The 21,648-nt window shown below is 39.8% G+C and overlaps 1 protein-coding gene across 2 annotated transcripts in view; it reads left to right on the top strand.

Moving 5' to 3' along the window:
* Positions 1 to 1,820: 1,820 nt before the first annotated feature.
* TGFBRAP1 (transforming growth factor beta receptor associated protein 1) overlaps positions 1,821 to 21,648 on the top strand; it is a 39,707-nt gene continuing 19,879 nt past the window's right edge. The window contains exons 1-5 of one of the 2 annotated variants that reach the window (XM_026103194.2): positions 1,821 to 2,106; positions 4,903 to 5,604; positions 14,176 to 14,370; positions 15,320 to 15,474; positions 20,981 to 21,063. In XM_026103194.2, the coding sequence (XP_025958979.1) occupies positions 4,920 to 5,604; positions 14,176 to 14,370; positions 15,320 to 15,474; positions 20,981 to 21,063 (1,118 nt within the window). In that variant the 5' untranslated portion in view covers positions 1,821 to 2,106; positions 4,903 to 4,919. Of the gene's footprint in view, positions 2,107 to 2,169; positions 2,365 to 4,902; positions 5,605 to 14,175; positions 14,371 to 15,319; positions 15,475 to 20,980; positions 21,064 to 21,648 lie in introns of those variants that run through there. The other variant, XM_064502986.1, reaches the window with a different exon arrangement.

Below are 21,648 nucleotides of genomic sequence, written 5' to 3'. Positions count from 1 at the left end.
GTGAACTAGAAAGAGCCATTAATTCACACTGATTGACATGACTGACACTACTTCTAAAGTCAGAAAAAGTCTATAAATGACAACTTTTAAGATTTTAATGTAGGATAGGCATTGCTCACAAGTGAAACACTAGTAGAATATGTGCAGTCTTTATGGGGGGTGGAAGAGGACCTCAGCCATCTGATACTTACCAGTTAAGTAATTTGGAATATTTCCAGTCTAAGACATAACTAGGTGCAGAGATAGAATACTTGGCAGGAAGAACTATGTTAGTACAGAAAATGGAAATTCACAAATGAAAAAGAGCAGATTCTGCTCTTACTTGGCTTCTGCTCTAGACTTTCTTTTAGTGTTTCATGTATGCAATGCCTGTCTCCTATAAAATGCGGAAATAATGCTGGAAACAGATCAAAACAGAAATGGAAAAGTCTTAGACTGTTAATTTACTTCATCATAACACCCAAAGGATGCTGTAGAGAGTGACAACATAACTAGCATGCTTAGTTGCCTAGCAAAGCCTACAATAATAACAGTTCCACACTTGAGAACTATTTTTCAGAATAGCTACACTGCACTAAACATTGTTTTTTAATCAAATGGAGCAGGTGGCAATACACAGGTTGTGAAATGTGCTGCATCACTTAACGATAGCAAGAGCTGGAGAAACAACAAGAAGTGAAAAGTTTTCTTTTGCTGCTAAGGAAAGGTCATTCCAACATAGTATTTTTGAATAAGGAATACAGAGGTCCATTTTATTATAATTTTGTCAGCATATGAAAGTACAAAATGTTAATGCTACTACACACAGGAGCTTTGCTACTGAATTAAACAGGACCTAAATTTTGCCCATAAAAGTGATAACTGCCAATTAACATTTGCTGATCTGCAATAACAAAAGATGCTTTGTAATTTCAAGGTAAAATAACCATTTGCTAATTTGAGTTAGTAACCTGCTTATCCATTGAAAAACAAAATAGAGTATTACAAATAATTATGTTAGCAAATTAACCATGCTGTCATTATAGCATAAAATTGCAATGCAATTTGAAGTACTTAATGCATTTTACAGAATTAAGCAGTACAGGCAACAAGCAGTGTACACAGTTCATCCACTATTACTTGCTGAACTTGAACACAGCTATTCTCTGAACCTGCCTAGGTCATGACTGGCGTTATATGCTTTTTACACTACTCAGATTACTTGCAGTTGGATTTATTTCTGTGTAAATGTAGAATTGATTTCAATTCCTGACAGTGCATTTTTAAAGACATAAGAGCCACACTGGGTCAGGCCCAGTCCAGTGGCCAAGAGGAGGCATTTCAGATTATAGGGGCAGAACGAGGATGCGATTAGACCTCCTTGGCATAATTCTCCAGGATCTAACAGCAGGCAGCCTGGGAATTTCTTAAATTGAGGAAGGTGGCTTGAAAGTTGGCAACTTTACAGTTAGTAACCGATAATGGAGTCCTGTGCCCTGGCCCATTTAGATGCGCCAATCTGAGCAGCGTGAAATGTGCAAAAAGTATATAGGGCTTGGGGCAGCGCCGGGAGGTAAACCGTGCAGGGGCCTCAACGGCAGAAATGACGCCCACAACATGGCGGGCGGCCCGCCCCCGCTGCCCCTCGACTGGCAACCGCCCTCCTCCTGCGCGCACACCGCGCCTGCGGTGACGTAGGCGCCCCGACAGGCACCGCCCACAGTTCGGTCAGGCTCCACCCCCAGCGCCGCCGGGCCTTTGGCGCCGGGACGACGGCTCGTCCCCACGTGACCGGAAGCCTGCCTCCCCCTTGGGGAAGCCGGCTGCCCTCCCTTCCTTTCCTTTCTGGGAAGCCGTGACGCGGCGGGGCGGGGTCTGTCACGACACCGGAAGTGCGCCCCCCGCCGCCGCGAGGCCCAGGCGCTGACAGCGCGGCGCGAGGCGGCGCCCGCCCGGTCCGGTCCGGCCTGCCCCGGCCCCGACCCGTCCCGTCCCGTCCCGTCCCGTCCTCGGGCTCCGGCGCCGCTCCGGCCCTGCGCAGCCGAGAGGGGGCTGCAGCGCGCCGCAAGGCCTCGAAGCGGCGGGCCCGGCTCCCGGTGTGGCGGCGGCGGCGTCTGGCCCTCGCAGGTGCTGGGGAAGGGAGGGCCTCGGTCGCCTTCCAGGGCGGCGGGCGCTCGGAGCTGGGCCGCGCCGTCGCGGGGCCGGGCGCGGCTTGTCGGTGTTGGGTCTAATTCGCCGGGCGAGGCGCCTTTGTGGGCGCGTGAGGGTCTCGGCGGATGGCAAACGGCTCCGCTCCTGCCGCCGAGCGGCCCGGCGTTTGGAGGGAGGTGACTCGCCTGTGCCGGCACGTCCAAGATGAAACGACGCCCCTGTCCTGTTAGGGGGGTCGGTACCGTCAGTCCCCGCCTCGGTGCGGCCGAGCGCCTCGAGTGTGTTGAATCACATCCGTAGGTTAATTAGTTTGCACGCAGTTAATTGCACGGGATGCAAGAGTACGTCTATGGGAACGAGTTAGTCGGAGTACAGCAGTAGGGTGCTGATCGGTTGCAAGCAAAATGTAGCATGTAACGAACGCGGGAGGACTAATTTACTGCAAATGAGTGTGTGCAAGGTTATTAGTGCACTTAGGAAAATAAAATTTTGGTAGACTGATAGCTTGCTCACCTATTGATAGATTTTGATAACCACATCCTAATTAACTCATGTTCTGGAGTTAGGAACATCTAAAAAGTAGTCTGCAGACTTCCATTTGTAACTTTCTGAAGTGGTGTCTGGCTCTTAAAGGAACAGCATGTTCTGCTGCACCTATTTCTATGTGGTGAGCATATGCCACCAAGTTCCCAAAAAGGAGAACAAAAATAAGTAAATGTAGTGTGCAGGGTACATGTGCATTGATGTTTGTTCTCAAAAACTCTTTTCACAGCTTAACTTCTGCCTAGCATGATTGTTTTATTTTCTTGGTTCCCAGTTTTATGTGGTATTACATTATACTTTTTTGTTCTTCCCATTCAGGAATTTGTCTGTTCTTTTTTTTTGAGGGGGGGGGAGTTTTGTTTTTTTTCTTCAATGCCTTAGAAATATTGCCTGTCTATTTTGATGCCTGTGCACTTTTTCATCTGCTTTTATTTTGTAATTTTAGGGGTTTTTTTTCTTTTAAATGCATCTTGGTTAAGTGCAGAATTGTACAGTTCTCCCAATGGCACACGTTAGCATTTTAGCATAAAAATCACTGTCTGCAACTTGAGGCAGTAGGCAACATAATCAAAACCAACCTCAATAATGTCTTTGCATGGTGTTTTTGCATGTGGGACTCTTGTTGTGATTTTGCAGCACACCTCAAGTGTAGTATCTAGCTTGTCAGTACTGTTTTTATGAGCCTATGTTACTTAGAATTGGAAGCAATCTCAGGTTGAAAATCTGGTCACTTCTAATTAGATACTTAAAATGCAAAAGTATTAAATAAATGTTAATGACTTGGGGAAATAAATAGAGAAGTTTGGTTTAACTTTATTCAGTGATTAATTGTGAGCTTTGTAGCTTAACTTTTCTTACTCAGTTTTGGAAATTTTTGCTGTGGTTTTCAATGTTGTTCTGCAAAGGCAAAGTTTTTCTGGATCTTATAATTTGAAAGTAGCTTTATTCTTAGTATTTGTGTTGTCACTTCAGAATTATGAACAATAGCATTGTGTTAGTCTTTCTATTTGTCCATCGGAATTTCATTTGATGTTTTGTGTCTCCACTGTACATGTGGACTGGAAGTAATTGCATGTGATATTTCTCAAATCTAGTGAAGACATTCAGTGTAGTTTCAGGCTATGTGCTGGCTAAATGGTCATTACAGAGCACGGCCATGACTTATTACAAGGTGATTAAACAAGGTCAACAGTTTCTCATCTTCTCTTTGGTATTTTCAAGACAGTTGCCTGCTGGGTTTTTTTTTTTTTTAATAGGAATAAAAATCTACTGTACAGCAAAATTCTGGAGATTGTTTTGACAGACACTGATAATTGCTTCATAAACTGGAACTTTCCCTTGACAGAGCTTGACTGTGAAAGAATAGATATAGTTTGCAGAATATGAATATAATGAAGAGTTGATTAACTGTTGAAGACAATCTTTTGGAATGGTTGTGAGAGTAGTCAACAAACTTAATTTCAGTGATGTCGCTTCTTAAGCTTAATGAATGCTTTATGAGCCTTGCTTCCAAGTTGGCTGTGCCTAATAGTTGTTGATGCACATAGTCCAGTATAGCGAATGTGTAAATACCAGTGAATGAAACTGAAACTGTGCAGTTAAAGAAAAAAAAAACAAAAACACTTTGTGAGCCAGGTGATATCTTGAGTAAATTATTATATAAGTGTCTTGAAAGTTATCTTGCATACTTTCTTGTTGCTGGGCATAAGGAATGTAAAGTATGTGTTAAAGTGGAATATGTCTATGATATTTCACTATAAGGGTATTTACTAATTGCTGTTAATTTTGTCATACAGAATATAAATAGCATCTCACATTACTCTATATTCTATCTTGTAGCACTAAAAGTCCTTCTCTAGAAATCAGTCAAATCATGTATCTTCTGGCATCTAGAGGTGATGTTTGAAAACAACAAAATGCTAGCAAGACTTGCTTGTAGAGCCAAAATTGTGCTGCTTATTTGTGGAGTAGGCATCACTTTCAAAATAGCTGGGTGCTGTTGTGAATCTACTTCATGTAGAAGTAGATTTTGAAGTGAAAGCATACAATTTGAGTCATTTCTGTGGTTATTGGTGTGCTTGGAGTGGCTTGTTTAATCTGGTTGGAAATAATATAGATGGTTAAAAATCCAACAACATTTATATTGGTGAATGTTAAATTGTTTGCTCTAATATTTGATTTTGTGTGTGTGGAGGTAAATATGTTTTTTTTCCTCCCCTCTTTATTCAGATCACCCCAAAGGCACAATGAGTGTCAAAGCTTTCAAGCTCGTTTCTGCTGTTGAGCGGGAGATGTTAATGGGAGACAAGGCTCACATCAACATTGAATGCATTGAGTGTTGTGGAAAGAACCTCTATATTGGAACCAATGATTGCTTTATCTATCACTTTCTGTTGGATGAAAAGATATCAACAGCTGGAAAAATAACTTTCTCTGCCACTAAGCAACTGCATAAATACCTGGGCTTCAAGAAGTCTGTGAGTGAGCTAAAAGCCGCTTCTGCACTCACCAGGCTTCTTGTGCTTTGTGACAACACGATAACACTAGTTAACATGATGAACTTGGAACCTGTTCCCACTGGCGCTAGAATCAAAGGAGCTGTGACATTCACATTAAATGAAAATCCTGTGAGCGGGGACCCTTTCTGTGTTGAAGTCTGCATTATCTCAGTCAAGCGTCGGACCATTCAAATGTTCATGGTGTTTGAAGACAGAGTCCAGATAGTGAAGGAAGTGTTTACTCCAGAGCAACCCTACGCTGTGGCTGTAGATGGTCATTACTTATGTCTTGCACTTACTACACAGTATATCATATTGAATTATAATACTGGCATCTCCCAGGATCTCTTTCCTTATTGCAGCGATGAGAAACGGCCAATTGTGAAAAGGATAGGCAGACAGGAGTTTCTGTTGGCTGGTCCTGGAGGCCTAGGTGAGACAAAGGTTATTTTTTGCAACTTTTGAACTTCTCTCATGTATTTTATTTCAATTTGGGAAGCAGAGCGTGAGTAACTATCACTAATGTACAGAATAATGCTACTTTTCCTTACAAAGCGGTGCTGGAATATTGAGATCAAAAGGTAAAAGGTAAATTATTGGTATTATATATTATTATCCCCTCCTGCCTTTTATATAAGTGCACAAAAATATGCTTAAATATTTGTGTTTTAATCATGGTGCTAGAGTGTTTTGTTTCTATATAGGCAGCTAATAGGATTGGTACTGTTTTCTTGCAGCCCAGAGTAAATAAAATTTGTTTGGTACCAAGTGAAGTTTCAAAGGCTGATAGCTTGTCTGTAGTGACTAGCTGGACTGCGTTTTAGGACCCCATGCTGCTATAAATTTGTTGGACTAGTGTAGGCAAGTTAATTTCTGGCTGAGTTCCTATTAGGAGGAATTCATGTGAACTCCCTTTTGTAGAATGTAGTAGCTCCACAAACAGGTATGTTGCACTACAGTACTAATAAGAATGTTATTTGAAGTAAACTCTAACTCCTGTAGAACTAAACCCTATCCTGACTGTAGGTATTGTCAGATACTAGCCATTTTTATAATCTCATTTCCTCAGTTTTTTTAAGAAGTATTTTTCAGGTCCATGTTACAGAAAATGATGGTTTAAGTAAGCTGTGTAATATTAAGTCCAGTAAAAAGCAAAATTGCTATGATATTAGTTGTTTATATTGAATTTTTCTGTCTTGTGACCAGAATGCAAGATACACATTAACTCACCAGTTTGACCTGAAAGAAATAGAGATTCATTTGCATATCAATGCAAATTAAAGATATTGCAAGAAGAACTTATTTTTGAGACCCGTGGCTTTTCTTGTATAAGTCATCTTGTTTGCATACATCTTACTAAAGCTGTTTGTTGCTTTAAATGTGGATCTACACCTAACCATTTTAGTAGTACTATGAAAATTAAGATCACATTAGTTATTTGCCTGTCTGAAAGTATTTCCTTATGACACATTTCTAAACAGATCACATACTTTCTTTCAATCTTGTTTATCTTTTTAGGAATGTCAAACCAGTTCCTGTTCATCTGCTTCATCTCTTTTTGTTTTTTTTTTTTCTTATTTAAGAAGAACAGATATATCTTTTAAAAAGAGAAAGCTCAATTGTATTTAGTCAAACTTTTGCTTTTATCTGGTGTCCTGGAAGACAGCTATACATTAGGACCTCTACCTATAAAATTCAACATCCCTGTAAAAGTAGTAGGTGTATTGTACTAGGATTAAAATACTATGTGATGTCTTAAGCAATCATGTTTCTACAGCTCTAAATGTGCTGTAAACTTCTCTTTTTCTAATAATACAGGCAAAGTCTAACTTAAACTAACTCAGACAACTTACAAAGACTCCTTACTCTGGATTGTCTTGATTTCCCTTGCTAGATTCAACTTGTAATCTTTTTTTATCATCTATTCTCTTCTGTTGCTGTGTTTTTGTTTAGTATTATCCATCTTGCTGTTCTTCCTAAGTAAAATTTTTAGTGTCCTTAATGCTAGTCTCTTGGAAGTTGTGAAGATACTTCAGCACCTTTAAAATTAAGTTTTTTATGTGTTGGCATTTGAGGCGTACAAGTTTCTTATGTGTTGGCATTTGAGGTGGTGCTCTGCCATAAAGTGAGTGGACTTGAGAAAGCGTGATGTAAATAAATTCTAATTTTGGCTTGCTTTTGTACATAATCTCTTGTTACAGAAGTTTCCCATTGGTTAAGACTTGTCTGTTTGGCACCTCATAGGTCATCTATGCTAAGTTTAGCCTCTTGTTAATGAGGTGAATATAGTCAATGTATTTGGCTTTGTAGTATTTGGTGTGACGTTTTTCTACTAGATTAATTTGTGTTTGAGTTAAGACTGGAATTTAGAATGGCAAAGCAACTGTTTAAGTGGTAGCTATTAAGTAGAACATCTTTGATTTTTCTTGGATATGCAGCCTTTTTCCTTATCAAGACTCTTTGCCTTTAAGACTACTAGAATTGCTTGTAGTTAACAATCCATAGGTTTAGCCATTCAGTACTTTGTCAGCTCTGCTTGCAATTAATATATAGCTCATTCTTTCAATCGGGGGGGGGGGGGGGGACTTAACTTCTGATACGTTTTCAAGCAGTTCAATAATTAGTTCATTCTGAACTAAAAATCAGTTTTCTGAATTGATGAATTGTATGAAACTCTGCTTGCCAATATTATGTTTATTTCATGAAGCTCTTGTTCATGTTTCTAATCATTTTTCCTTTAGTAGAAAGGCTTTATTTTCTTAAAACTTCAGCAAACAGTTCTTGCATATTGCCGCAGGGCACAGTTCCTAGCACCAGCTGGACCAGCTACTACTGGAAAATCAATCAGAGGCTTTGGCTTAGACTGAGCTCCTGAAGGAGGATGCAGTTCTCCAAGTCCTGGGCTGCTGGGAGTGCCTGATGGCCTCTTGCTGGGTCTGGGGTAGATGGTGTTCTTGTCTGCAGGAGGTGCGTGCTGGTTGAGGATTTGTGTTGCCAAGTACAGGAGCTGCAAGAGGAGGAGGTCAGCAGACTGTGCAGCATCAGAGATGATGAAAAGGAAATTGACTGGATCTTTTCTGGGACCTTGCAAGAGCCTGAGCCCCCTGAAGGAGGGGCAGGCTGAGTCTGTTTATCAGGTTGAAAAATGCAGACTCCCGTGATGGCAAATATTGTAAACTTGTGACTTTTGGCAACAGCAAGAAAGCTACTTCTCTATCTGCAGATCTGCATCTACAGAAAAGGTTCAGTACTCTGGTAGCATATGAGAAGTGGGAAGCTCTGTCCAGCGAGGCATCTGAGCCAGCTGAGCCTAAACCATGAAGCAACACTAGGAGCAGGTGGCAAGGGATAGTAGTGGGAAACACCTCCCTATAGAAGGTGGAGGCCTCCATCTGTCAATCTGACCTGCTATCTAGGCAGGCTTGCTGCTTGCCACGGCAATTGCACAAGACTTGCTTGCCTGGGACATTGTGGAGAGACTGCTGAGGCTTGTCTAGCCCTCAGATTATTCCTCCCTACTGCTTTTCCATGTGGGTGTCAGTGATGCTGCCAGAGGAAACTTGGAGTGTTATTAAGTGTGACTACATGCCTCTGGGGGCAAGGGTATGGGCACCAGATGATTTCATCCCCCACCTTTGATTCTGCTGGTGAAGGGGGAGGAACCTTAGGAGGAGTACATAGATCCTCCAGGTCAGCAACTGGTTGCACAGCTGGTGGCAACAAGAGTGATTTGCCATTTATGACCATTAAATCCTCTTTGATCTTCAGAAGACTGCTAGGAAGAGAAGGGATCCACCTGACCAAGTGAGGCAAAGCATTTTTGCCAACAGGCTGGCAAACTTGGTGAGGAGAGGTTTAAGTTGGGAACAGCACGGGAGGGAGATGACCCACAAACAAGTGATGAAGTGGTGGACCAGGCTGGCAAACAGTGCAGGGCAACGTGAACAAGAAAGATCTCATGATCAACAAAACGGGGCTAAAGGGGGCCCACTTCAAACATGCACACAGATGAGGGAAGCATTGAAGGGGAAAGCTCTTGCACTTTTTACGGAACATCAGCATGCCTAGTGCCCATCTGAAGTGCTTGCACACTGACGCACACAATATAGTTTAAAAAACAAGAAGAATTGGAGGTCTTAATGCAGTTGCAAGACTGTGATCTCTCTGGGATCAGAAACTTGGAGGGATAGCTCACGTGACTGGAGTGTTGCAGTGGATGGATATAGACTCTTTAGGAAAGACAGGCTGGGGAGTGGGGGGATTGTGCTTTATGTGAGAGCAGCAGGAATGCATGGAGCTCTGCTTGGGGATGAGTGATGAGCCAGCTGAGGGCTTATGGGTTAGGGTTAGAGGGCACATGAATGTGGTTGGTGATGTTGGTGTCTGCTACAGACCACCTTATCAGGAAAAAGAAAGATGAGGCTTTCTTCAGATAACAGGAAGAAGCCGCATGTTTGCGGACCCTGGTCCTCATGGGGTACTTGGAGCACCCTGGTACCTCCTGGAGGGGCAACACAGAGAAGCACAAGCAATCCAGGATGTTTCTGGAGTGCATTGATGACAGCTTCCTAACAGAACTGAGCTGAGAAGGGGATGTACTCTGCAGAACCTCATATTTACGATCAAAGAACAACTGGTTGGGGATGTGAAAGTCAGAGGAGCTTTGGCTGCGGTGACCATGAGATGGTGGAGTTCAGGATCCTGAGAGAAAGGAATAAGGCAAATAGCAGGACTGCAAGCCTGGACTTCAGGGGAGCAGACTTTGACCTGTTCAGTGAGCTGCTTGGAAGAATCCCATGGGTTATGGCCCTAAAGAGAAGGGGAGTCTAGGAGAGCTGGTTGGCTTGTAACAATCACCTCCTCCAAGCTCAAGAATGGATCATCCTGACAAGCAGGAAAACAAGCAAAGGCGGCAGGAGGCCTGCATGGATTAACAAAGAGTTCTTGACTAAACTCAAATATAAAAAGGAAGCATGCAAGAGGTAGCAACAGGCACAGGTGACATGGGAGGAATATAGAGATGCTCCGAGTGTGTGGGAATAGAGTTAGGAAAGCCAAAGTCTATCTAAAGTTAAATCTGATGATGGACAGGAAGGGTGACAAGAAGGGCTTCTGCAAGTATATCAGCAGCAAAAGGAAGACTAGAGAATGTGGACTGTATGATCGTCCTTCAGGAATCCTGGGCTCCTGAGCCCAGTGGTAAAGACTGGAGCAAAAGACTTATTCTCAGTGGAGGGGTCTACTGAATGTAGACAAGTCGACAGGACTAGATGGGATGTGCCCATGAGTGCCGAGGTAGCTGGCCAATGTCACTGTGAGGCCACTCTATCTTCAAAAGGTTGTGGCGATAAGGGGAGTTTCCTGAGAACTGGAAGAAAACAAATGTCACTTCTTCCTCCAAGGAGGGCAAGAAGGAGGTTCTGGGGAATTACAGAATGATCAGCCTCACCTCAGTCCTCAAGAAGATGATGATAAAAATTCTCCTGGAATCCATTTCAAAATATACTAAAGACAAGAAGGTAACTGGGTTTAATCAGCATGGATTTACAAAGGGAAAATAATGCTTGATGAACCTGATAGCCTTCCGTGATTAAATGGATGCTTGGTGGGATTTAAGAGGCTTGGTGGATGAGGGGAGAGCAATGCATGTTGTGGACTTCAGCAAGGTTTTCAATGCTATCTCCCATATCACCCTCTTAGACAAACAGATAAACAATGGACAAGATAATTGGACAGTGAGATGGACTGAAAGCTGGATGAACTGCCAGGCTCAAAGGGTCGTGGTCAGTGGTACAAAGTCTAGCTGGAGGCCACTTACTAGCGGTGTCTCCCAGGGGTTGATAGTGGGGCCAATATTGTGTAACATCTTCATTAACAACATGGATGATGGGGCAGAGTGAACCCTTAGCAAGTTTCCAGGTGATACAAAATTGGGAGGATTGGGTGATCCAGCAGATGGTTGTGCTGCCATTCAGAGGGACCTTGACAGGTATCTCATGAAGTTCCCTGAAGGGAAATGTCAAGTCCTGTACCTAGAGAGGAATAACCCCATGCTCCAGTGCAGGCTGGGGACTGACTATCTGGAAAGCAGCTTTGTAGAAAAGAACCTGGGAGTCCATAAGCCAGTGACGTGCCCTTATGGTAAAGAAGGCCAACATCATCCTGGGCCACATTAGGAAGAGTGTTGCCAGCAGGTTTAGGGAGGTGATCCTTCCCCTCTACTTGGCACTGGTGAGACCCCATCTAGAGGGCTGGACTCCCATGTACAAGAGACAGACAGACATACTGGAGCAAGTCCAGCAAAGGGAATCTCTCATGAGGAGAGGCTGAGAGAGCTGGGGCTGTTCAGCCTGGAGAACAGAAGGCTCAGGGGGATCTTAACGTGTGTAAATACCTGATGGGAAGCAGTAAAGAAGACTAAGCTGACTCTTCTCAGTGGTGATGTAGTGAAAGGATGAGACGCAGCTAGGCACAAACTGGGCTGTGAGGGTGGTCAAACCCTCGAACAGGTTACCCAGAGAGATTGTGGAGTCTCCATTCTTGGAGCTATTTAGAACTTAGCTGGACAAGGTATTGGACAACCTGCTTTGTGTGTGTGGGGCGGGGGGGCGGTGCTGGCCCGGACAGAGGTCCCTTCCAACCTCAGCTATTCCATGATTTTGATGAGTTATAATACAAATCTTAAATATTTATTTTAGCTTATTCCTTTGTTTCTCTAGCATAAACTCTTGGTGGCACATGGTTTGAACAATTGCATAATGACTGAGTAGACTACAAATGGAGCTGGAGAACTGAGTCTTACAACTTATAAGAACCACACATGTACAGAACAGAATGATTTATAGAAGGTTATGCAGTGCATTTCCTCGTAATTGCTGATACTGTATAAAGCAAAGTGGTCAACAGTAACCAATATATTTTTTCCTTCCTGTTTTCATCTACTTTAGTGTTCTCATGCTGTCAACTTTTATGGTATCCAGAAGTTTTCATACTGCTTTTTTAAACAAGTAAACATACTTTTTTTTTTAAGGGTGGGGGAAACACTATAGTGTGGTGATAAGCTACTCTATTGGGCAAAGCCCCAAGTTACCTGAGTAAGCTCAAGGAGTAATGCAGTGTTCTACCACAGAAGCCCCTGCTATTGAGGGCAGAGGGATTTAGACAGACACTGACTTGGAATACTACTGTGTGTACTACATGGTATGGTATGTATGTATGGTATGTACTACACTGTGTGTAGTACAGCTTCCAATTGGAAGTACACTTCCAATCCATAAAGGAATTTTCTGAATTATCTCTAAAAGATGCTGTAACTAAAAAAAATATAGCCGGTATGTTAAGGTAGCTGGGTATGTTAAGATGTAAGTCAGATAAATAGAAAACTTAAAAAACTCATATAGCTAGTCCTGGGTTTACTGCTGATTATTATGCACTTAATAAAAGTTTTCTTCTGCTCTTTGAAATGGGATTGTAGTACAGGGTAACAACTGCAAGGCATCAAAATGGATAGTGCAGTCTGCCTTGCATAAACTTCCACTTATGATCTGTAAGGATGTCAAGACCTGTAGAGCGAATTGGAATTATGTCTTATGGTAAAGCAGTATTTTCTGCGAGATGCACTGATAATACATTTACTGTTTCCTCTATAGTGATCAACTGAAGCTAATAGTCAGATGCAAAAACAAAATTCTGTGTTGTGCCCATAGTCAAGGGAAAGGGCTGATCACTTCAGAGCTGCTCTAAAGGGTCTAGAAGCTTAGTTTTCTACTCCACAGCTCTAAAAATCTGCAATCCTGTGGTTTCCTTTCTCCAGGATGGTCCTTTTACCCAGCTTTTACCCTTACCTTGTTATCCTCAATTTCAAATAGTTTTTGTAAATTGAATAACATAATCTTTTAATCTCCTCTGTCCTGTAGAGTTCAGAATTACTCTGCTGGCTTTCAAGTGGACCTTTCCTGCCCAAGACAATTTTTGAACTAGCGTAGGCATTTTTTTAAATGGAATGAGAACATTGATTTTAATTGGTATGCATTCATGTTTAAAACAGTTTACATGATGCTTCAGTATGCCTCAGTTGGCAAAGAATTTCTGAACTATGTCTGAAAACTCAAAATAGAATTTCTTTTGAATTGATGCTAAAAGTCTCATGAAGCAGAGATGGGGAATGCTGAATACTATAAATAGAAGCAATGGTGTATAGTCCAGGAACAAGTGAAACTTTTATTAAGCAGTCACTTGGAGGGAGGAGTGAATGGACAGGCAAAAAGATAATGTGGCAGAGAAACCACAAGTTAACTGAAGGTGCTAGATTGAAAGTGGTTCTGTTGTTTACAGTACTCAGTGTAGGTATCATTGGGATGTTAAGTCTTCACAAAGACTCTGGATTTCTTTGCAAATGATTGAAAACAAGTGCCTTGCAGGAAGTGACTCTTCCAAAGGAAATAGGCTCTCATTCTGTGAAAATTTTGCTATGGTAAAAGTCAAGAAGTATAGGTAGATGCTTGTTTATAGACTAATACCTTCTTGAGGCATTTGACACTACAAGAAGCAAATATGTCTATATTGCCGGCTGGGTCAGGCAGTGCATGTCTGCAGCTCTTACTAGAATGGTATTTAAATGTACTATCTCACTAAATACTTTGTGTTTTAAAGTGGATTCAAACTACATGGCATATTTCTTTAACAAAAAAAAAAAAAAGCTGATAACTGGACTTGATTAATTCTTGTCACCTTCTCCCCCCGCCCCCCAGTATTATTTTCTTTTCACTCTTTAGTGTTGTCCCTTTCTGTGGGTGAAGGATGAAGAAAAATCTTGAGCTAACTAGCAGGTCTTTAAGATCCAGTGACTTGTAAAGTTTGATGCCCTGTCATTTTGCCCTCTAAATCTTCTTTTGAGACTTGTTATTTCTAGTCCTTGATACCAGTGCTCAGTACTGGGAAAACAGTCTTAAACTAGCATAAGTCTCAGGCTTTTTTTCTTTCTTCTGTTCTTTTTTATCTGTAGGCATGTTTGCAACTGTAGATGGCATTTCACAGCGTGCCCCTGTGCACTGGTCGGAGAACGTGATTGGAGCAGCCTTGTGTTTTCCTTACGTGGTTGCTCTAGATGACGAGTTCATTACAGTGCACAGCATGCTGGACCAGCAGCAAAAGCAAACCCTACCTTTTAAAGAAGGTCACATTCTGCAGGACTTTGAAGGTATTAAAAAGGACACTTTTTTCATCAATAACTGGAACAAAAGCCGCTGATATTAATGTGGGCGCAGACTTTTCTTGATTTATTTAAAAAAAAAAAAACCTACCCAGCATGTTAACCACTGAAACTCTTTCATTGTAAATGCTTTCAGAATGCTTTTCCTGCAGACCCTGGTAGGCAAAACTTAGTCTTCCAGAAGACTTAGTGTGCTTAAGAATATGTATGCTCATTACATGTGCTCTAGCTGGCAATTTACTTGTCTGAGAGATGTCTGTGGGATTATAGTTTTTTCCTCTAATTTAATTATTTGCTTTCAAAGGAGCAACATTCACTTGATGCTGTACTTCAGCAAACAAGAACTACAGGTGTTTGTCCTTTGGATTTCTTGTCAAAGTTTTAACATCTTAAAAACTGTTATTTTAAATTTCTTCCTAAAATTCCTGTGTTAGAAATTCAAAAGGGAATGGGTTGCCCTTCAATTATGGACTGTTAAGTGTGGAATACAATGCATAGCTATTTTTTTCCAGGAGAGCTGCAAACTATGTGTACTATATACTATGTGTTACTACTTTTGATGTGCAGCTTACATGTTTCTAACACAAACCCAAAAGAAATAGCCTGGCAAGTTCGTAAGTCCCTCTTTCCTGGAGTGTAGTTCTATAGTGGTGACCTATACGACTCAGTTCATCATAAGAGATTAGAGTTAGTGTCACTTACTGAGAGTGGGGAAAAATCTGCTGGAATTAAATGAATTTCCCATTATCTTTGTATTTCTTTGAGGTTCAATTTACAGATAAACTATAATATGTAGTGACTATGATAACAAAGATCAGTTTTGGAACTTTTAACAGCTTTTAGGTTCTTGTATCTTAAGTGGTAAATCTTAAAACTTATTATTGTAATGTGTTTCTTCTGTGGAGAATATAAACTAATATTTGTTTGTTCTGTCCAGGCAAGGTAATTGTTGCTACTAATAAGGGTGTATATATCTTGGTGCCACTACCTTTGGAAAAACAGATTCAGGATCTTCTAGCTAGCCACAGAGTGGAAGAAGCCCTTGTTTTAGCAAAAGGAGCTCGAAGGAATATTCCAAAAGAGAAGTTTCAGGTCTGTTCTACTTTTAATTTTCATGGAAAATGTAAGTTTCACAGCAGGGCCAATTTGATGACCAGTGGTCAGCTGCCTGGAGAGGGTGGGGGAGGAGTTTACTTTGATGCATTAATATCTTATCCTTTCAGCGTTAGGAAATGGGTGTGCTGTTAAATTGATTTGTGCTTGTAAAAGGTTGTGATGTGTTGGCAGTGTTGAGTGTTTACCTATCCCCCCCCTACCTTGCAGTATATAACTTGGAAAAAAAATTAAACCAAAACAAAACTCAAAAATTAGTGGTAGAAAAGCCACTACAGTGCTAAGTAGGAGGTTCAGTTGTTAACTGGTACTGCTGTTTAAAAAAAGTGTACTTTATTTCTAGTCAGCATTTTATTTCTAACTTTTTTCTCATCACAGATTCTCACTGTGTCTTAAACTCCACAGTATTACAGCTTGGGGGTTAAGTGATGTGAAAACTAAAGCAAAGTCATACTTGCATGTAACTGAATATTTAAGATTTTTGTGTGGCAAGATATCTTAGTAGCTGTTTTATTAGTGTTAGATTAGAGGTTTGTATGCCTTTCCTTCTGTCTCTGGTTTATATTACAAAACATTCTACTGTATTTGTTCCTATCTGTTCTTTAGATTTTCAAGCTTGGAAGAAGTATCATGAGATTTCTGTAATATAAAGAAATCAGTTTATTCTTGAGCCATGTTTTAAAAACTAAATTTTAAAGACTGATCAAGTACATGAATGAACATTTTATTTGTTTTCTTTCCATTTGTAAAAGAAAAATTGATCTCTAACCTGCAGAGATGTATCTGTATTCAGATGAAAGGTTAGTCTTTTTTGATGCTTTGGAGAGTTTGTTCCCATTAAAATAGCATCTATTGCATTATTTTCAGTTTGCTTAGGAAGCAGGTGAAGTTTTGAATATGATTATGGAATCTAGAGGAGAACTGCAGTGGTTCAAATAAGCAGAAAATGCATTTAGCCTTTCAGGCTATTATTTTTAACTTTTAAAAGTTTGTAATTCCCTTAGCGTTTCAAGTTAGGTAAATGCCCTTGAAAAGGAGACGTGAAATTTGTATCAGATTTAATTCTGATCCATTAACTCTTCTGTTGAACAAATGGCTGGGAGGCTGTTGGAAGGAAAAGGCTTGGCCAAAAAAGTTTCCAACCCTTTGCTAAGGTAAATTGTCTGGAAATACTTGAAGCTGAAAACTATTTCAGCAAATAGAGTACTGTTTCCAGTGTTTTGCTTTGCATCTTCCCTTCCAGGTTTTCCTTTGCAGCCTATTCAAAGGAGCAAACCAAAAGTCCTGCTGCGAGGACAGTGATCTAATCAATGTTTTTTTAATCTGCATGAGGACCTCTAATTTTTCCAATTTTTTCTTTTCAGTTTATTTGGATTAAGTGTGGGAAATGTCTTTGTGTTTTATTGCAGATTTTAACTGCAATTCGGGATCTGAAATAGACTGTGGAACATCTTTCCTCTGACGTTTTCTTGATTTTTAGGATTTTGTCTTTAGCATAAGTTACCTTGTATATCTTATGTGTACTGAATGTCTTACCTGCACTTCTGCAATTACAGTTTTCTAGAATACTGTAAGTTCTTACTGACTTTAAGTTAGTGTTTTTTCAGATGAGTGTTCTTAAGGGTGTTCAGTTACTTTAGGTCTATGCTACAGCTGAAAAACAGAAAACATTTTACTTGCAAGCAGAACAGCCTGTTGTTGTTCTGAGCAGTATTTACAGACCAATATGACCCAGCTTAAAATGGAGTCTTCCTCTGATTCATATTAAGAAGACTGAACTTGGTTTAGCTGTTGAGAAGTTAGTCCAATTTTCAGAGCACATCAGCAGTTGCAAATGTAATGTATTAAGCTTGTTTTCTGATGTCTCTGACACTTAATGCTGTCAATAAAGGTTTGTTTGAAGCACATCAAACTTTAACTGTAGTGTCACATAGCACAAATCTGATGGAGCACAGCAAAATTGCATGCCTTAAATGCGTCTTTGGTAACATTTCTGTAGCATAAGATATAGTCATTCCCTCCTATCTAATAGGATAGGTATCTATTTTGCAAGCCTAATTGAGCTGCTTTGCTGATTCCCGAGTAGTTTATGCTTTTAAGGTCTTATTGGACCATTTTATACTAGCAGGAGCAGGGAGACAAAGGTATAGAATTAAGCTACTTGATCCAGCAGCTATAAATTATCCAAGCAGAAGAGTGATAGTAGTTGCGTGGTACATATAGCATAGCACCCCTTTTTTCCACATGCTCCTTTAATCTCCCCAGTTTGTTATGGCTTTTGCCATCTTATATGTGCTTTGAACTCAGTCATGACATTGTAAGACAGACTTCTTGAGGAAGTAGTTTTTTTGCTACAATTTAATACTACGTTGTCATTGCGTGGATGCATGTTGCCTGCCTCCCTCCTTCAAAATATATAACTTATGCTGATAATTCAGAATGACAGTGCAGTACTTTAAACTGTTTCAATCCCAATGTCTGAATTATGTGTACAGTCAATGTTTTAGTTATTGGGAAGAAGCAGGTCATACATTAGTAGCCCTGACCTGTTATTTAGCCCAGAGTCCCTGCAGACTGCAAATTTCTCTTTAATCTATTAGAGGAGAATTCTTTTGTTTTTGAGAAGCAAGAGCTATTGCTAGGTAAAAAATGCTAAGCAAAAGTGGTGCAAAGATATCACTTTTGGTAGAGGAATAGCAAAGGCCTTTCTACCATGCTACCATGAAATGACTGAACACTACGTATTCATTAATTTTTCAGGACAGCTGAAGTTTGCAGAAATCATGGTGGTTGGTAGTGAAGACCTTGGTTAGATTGACACACACCTTGCATAGGTATCTCTTTTTTGCCTCTCATTTTGTCTAGTTTCAAAAAATGTATTAACTACACCCAAACCAGGCCAAAGGTCGAAGTAACTTCCTAGAAAAATCTTTTTTGGTGATCTCTGCTAATTTTGACCATTCTAGTAAGGATTTTTCTAGCAATTGTGAGAAATAAAGCTTCACTATGGCTGTTGCAGCTTTAGCAGTAACCTTTCTGTTTACCAGAGCTTTTTTAAATACTGCTTTTCAGTTGAATCTTAAATGTTTTTGTAACTAGATTTCTTTGTTCTTGGTAGCTTTTTCCACTGTGAATTCAACCAGCAATATAGAAGTCTCTTAGAGCACTTCAAGTCCTAAAGCCTTTCTTCAAACAATGAAAGGGGAATTTTCATTGGATTTTAAACAGTTTATAACTTAGTACCTTTCTTTAAAGAAAAAAAAAATTACAGTATTACAGCTAAGAGGTCTGGAAGAACTCAAAAAGGTTGGGTTGTTTGTTTTCCCCTATCCCAAACAAAAATTAACTGGATATTGTTCTTGAATAATACAGGTCTAGCTCATTCTTAAACCTCTGGGAAGGAGATTGTAGAATTTTCGCCTGTAGTTTGCAAAATCCGTATCATGAGACATCTCAATGTCTGATGTGTATCTTGGCTAAAAATCATGCTAACTACTCCCTGTCTATCAGTGTGTGTCTCAAAAATTGGGAAAATATCTGTAGATGTTTTTTTGATGGGGGAGAGAAGGGAGCTTTGCACAACTTTGAGACAAGTGTAGGTAAGTGAACACTAGATAAAAGTGAGTATCACTCAATCAGTTTAAATTTAAAACTGATCTCTTAGCCCTATGCTTGCATAAACAATGACCTCTTTTAAACTTTTAATTGAAAAGATTGCAGTACAGACTAATCTATACAGTTAAAGGAATAACTTCAGATGGATTCAAACTTAATGTCACTATTCTGATTCCCTAAATATGTAAATACTAGTGGTCACTCTGTTGCAAAGATTGAAAACAGACTTCAAAAAATTACTTTTGAGATTAGTTTCCCTAGCAGGGTGAGAAATTGTTCTTCAACTCTCCCTGGAAAGTGTGAGGACAGATTTTGAAGATCTCTGATGCCAGAAAGTGCAGATATTTGCTTATAAAAAGACTTCAGTCTGCATCCTTAGGACTTTAGTCCTAAGTCTGCATCCTTAGTTGGACACAGTGCGTAGTAAAATTACTTAATGTAAAGATGCAGTGAATTACTTTATTTTTTTGTTTGTCTGAAAAAAATGTGCCAGATAACATTTCCGTCTGTTTCTCCTTCTCTCCTCTACCCTGGGGAGGCAAGAAAACCCTGCAACCTTACAAATCAATAGGTTTCAGTGGCTTACTAAGATCAAGAATAAATATTTTCGTAGGATAATCCATTAGTAACATATAGTCTAACTGGACTTAAGCCAAACTTTCCTATTGGTAATTTACAAACATTAATCAAAGTGAAAAATCACCAATTGGAGTATTAGTGTACCCTACTTGAGGTCTCTCACTTATTAGCATTTCCTACTTGAAATATGTTGCTTCATGTATTACAATTTCCCTGGGTATTCTTACTGAAAATCAAGGCCTGTTATTAACAACAGCACTCATAGTCCTCTGTTAGACATTAAAAAACTGCATATTCATGAGAAAGTTGGAGGGCAAAACTGAAGGCATTTGGATATAGCTAGCTGTGTTTGGAAAATACAGACCCAAAGAGTCACAAACAGTAGATGCTTTCCAGATGAGAGTTTACATTCCTTACTTTTATTAATTCTCTGTTGCCATTGGAAATATTTTGGGCACAAGGGTTTCATTTCATCTGGTGGCTACCAATTCAGTGTTCAGATTAAATAACTAGCATTTAAAGTAGATTTTTCTCTGTGCTAAATTCTTTTTGCAAACTTTTTTTTTGATGTCTGTCTGTGATCTTAGCAGCAAAACTTTGTAACACATTGCTTATCTTATAGTTTACTTGTGCTTCTCTTTAACCATATTTTTGTGTACATTGCATAATGTACTACAGATTGAATAAACTCAACTGCTTTAGAAGTATTTGCATTTTTAAAAATTACTGGCAGAAAGTCAGAAGTATGATCATCAACAGGGGATGAGGCTATGAAAATCAGCAGCAAGATTATTGGAAAACTGACGTGAGGAGGGGAGACAGTTGGCTGCATAGGGTCAACTCAGATCTATGAATTGGGAAAAAAAAAAAAGTGCCTGCTCAATTACAGGGATTTTCAAAGATAACCATTGGCCTTTACATTTGCAAGTACCACAAGCAAAAACTCGAGGAAGGTCACACTGATTTCAGATGATAAGTCATCATTTGAATAAGAAAACTTAAACTTGCTATTTGTTGACTTCACTTTTAGTAAGTACTCCCGAACAGTGTTGTGTTCACAAACTTTTTGTGTAAGAAATGTAATGTAAGCAGCAGATTCAAAGTATCTCCAGGTACATAAAACTTATAATGTAGAGGTTCAAGGCTTTATTTTGCATGTAACTTGATAGGCCTGGCTGAAGATCCTGTATTCAGTGGGGGGTTTTGTCAGGTAGTTATCATAGTAATGACTAGTACCATGTTGATAACTCCCTATAAATAGAATAAACTTTTTTTTTTCCCTCTTCCATAGGTAATGTACAAACGAATCCTGCAGCAAGCAGGTTTTATTCAGTTTGCACAGCTTCAGTTCCTTGAAGCAAAAGAGCTCTTCAGGTAATTGTGTGACAAGAAATTTACTAATCCTCTTTAAATAAGAAGTTAGTGTACTTGGTTTTAAAAATTCTTAGTGGCGGGAATGTTTTTTGATGTGGATGCACGATCACTGTGATCAAATGATTCTGTTGAGAGAATAGCAGAGTGATATTGAGACAGTTTTATAATTGAAGAGTTAATCCAAGTGATTTTTTTGTATGCTAACATACCATAGCATTAAGGCTGTAATCCTGTAATCTGGTTGTTGTCTGTGTGGAGATTTGTTGACTTGATGCCTATGAAGGTCACAGCTTTATTATTGAGCCTGTGCTGTGATTTATATCATGGACACTGCCTGGTTTCTTTTAAGTATGTGTTTCCTAAGAAAAAGTTAAAATTTAGATACTGTTCATGCAACTGTACTGACTTAATTTTTTTGAGAATATAGATACTGAATTTGTTTTAACACTTGTTCAGCTAGATCTCTTCCAGAAGATAGATGACTTTGTTCACAAGTTGATCTTGGTATTCCAGTTTGACTCCATAAAAGCAGTCGAAAATGCTGCTTGTTGTCTTTGTTTTACCTGACAATTTCACTTCTGCTAG

Source organism: Dromaius novaehollandiae, chromosome 1 (assembly GCF_036370855.1).
Source record: "Dromaius novaehollandiae isolate bDroNov1 chromosome 1, bDroNov1.hap1, whole genome shotgun sequence".
NCBI lineage: Eukaryota > Metazoa > Chordata > Aves > Casuariiformes > Dromaiidae > Dromaius > Dromaius novaehollandiae.
Note: the sequence above shows the minus strand (reverse complement) of the source record. Positions and strands in the feature narration are given on the sequence as shown.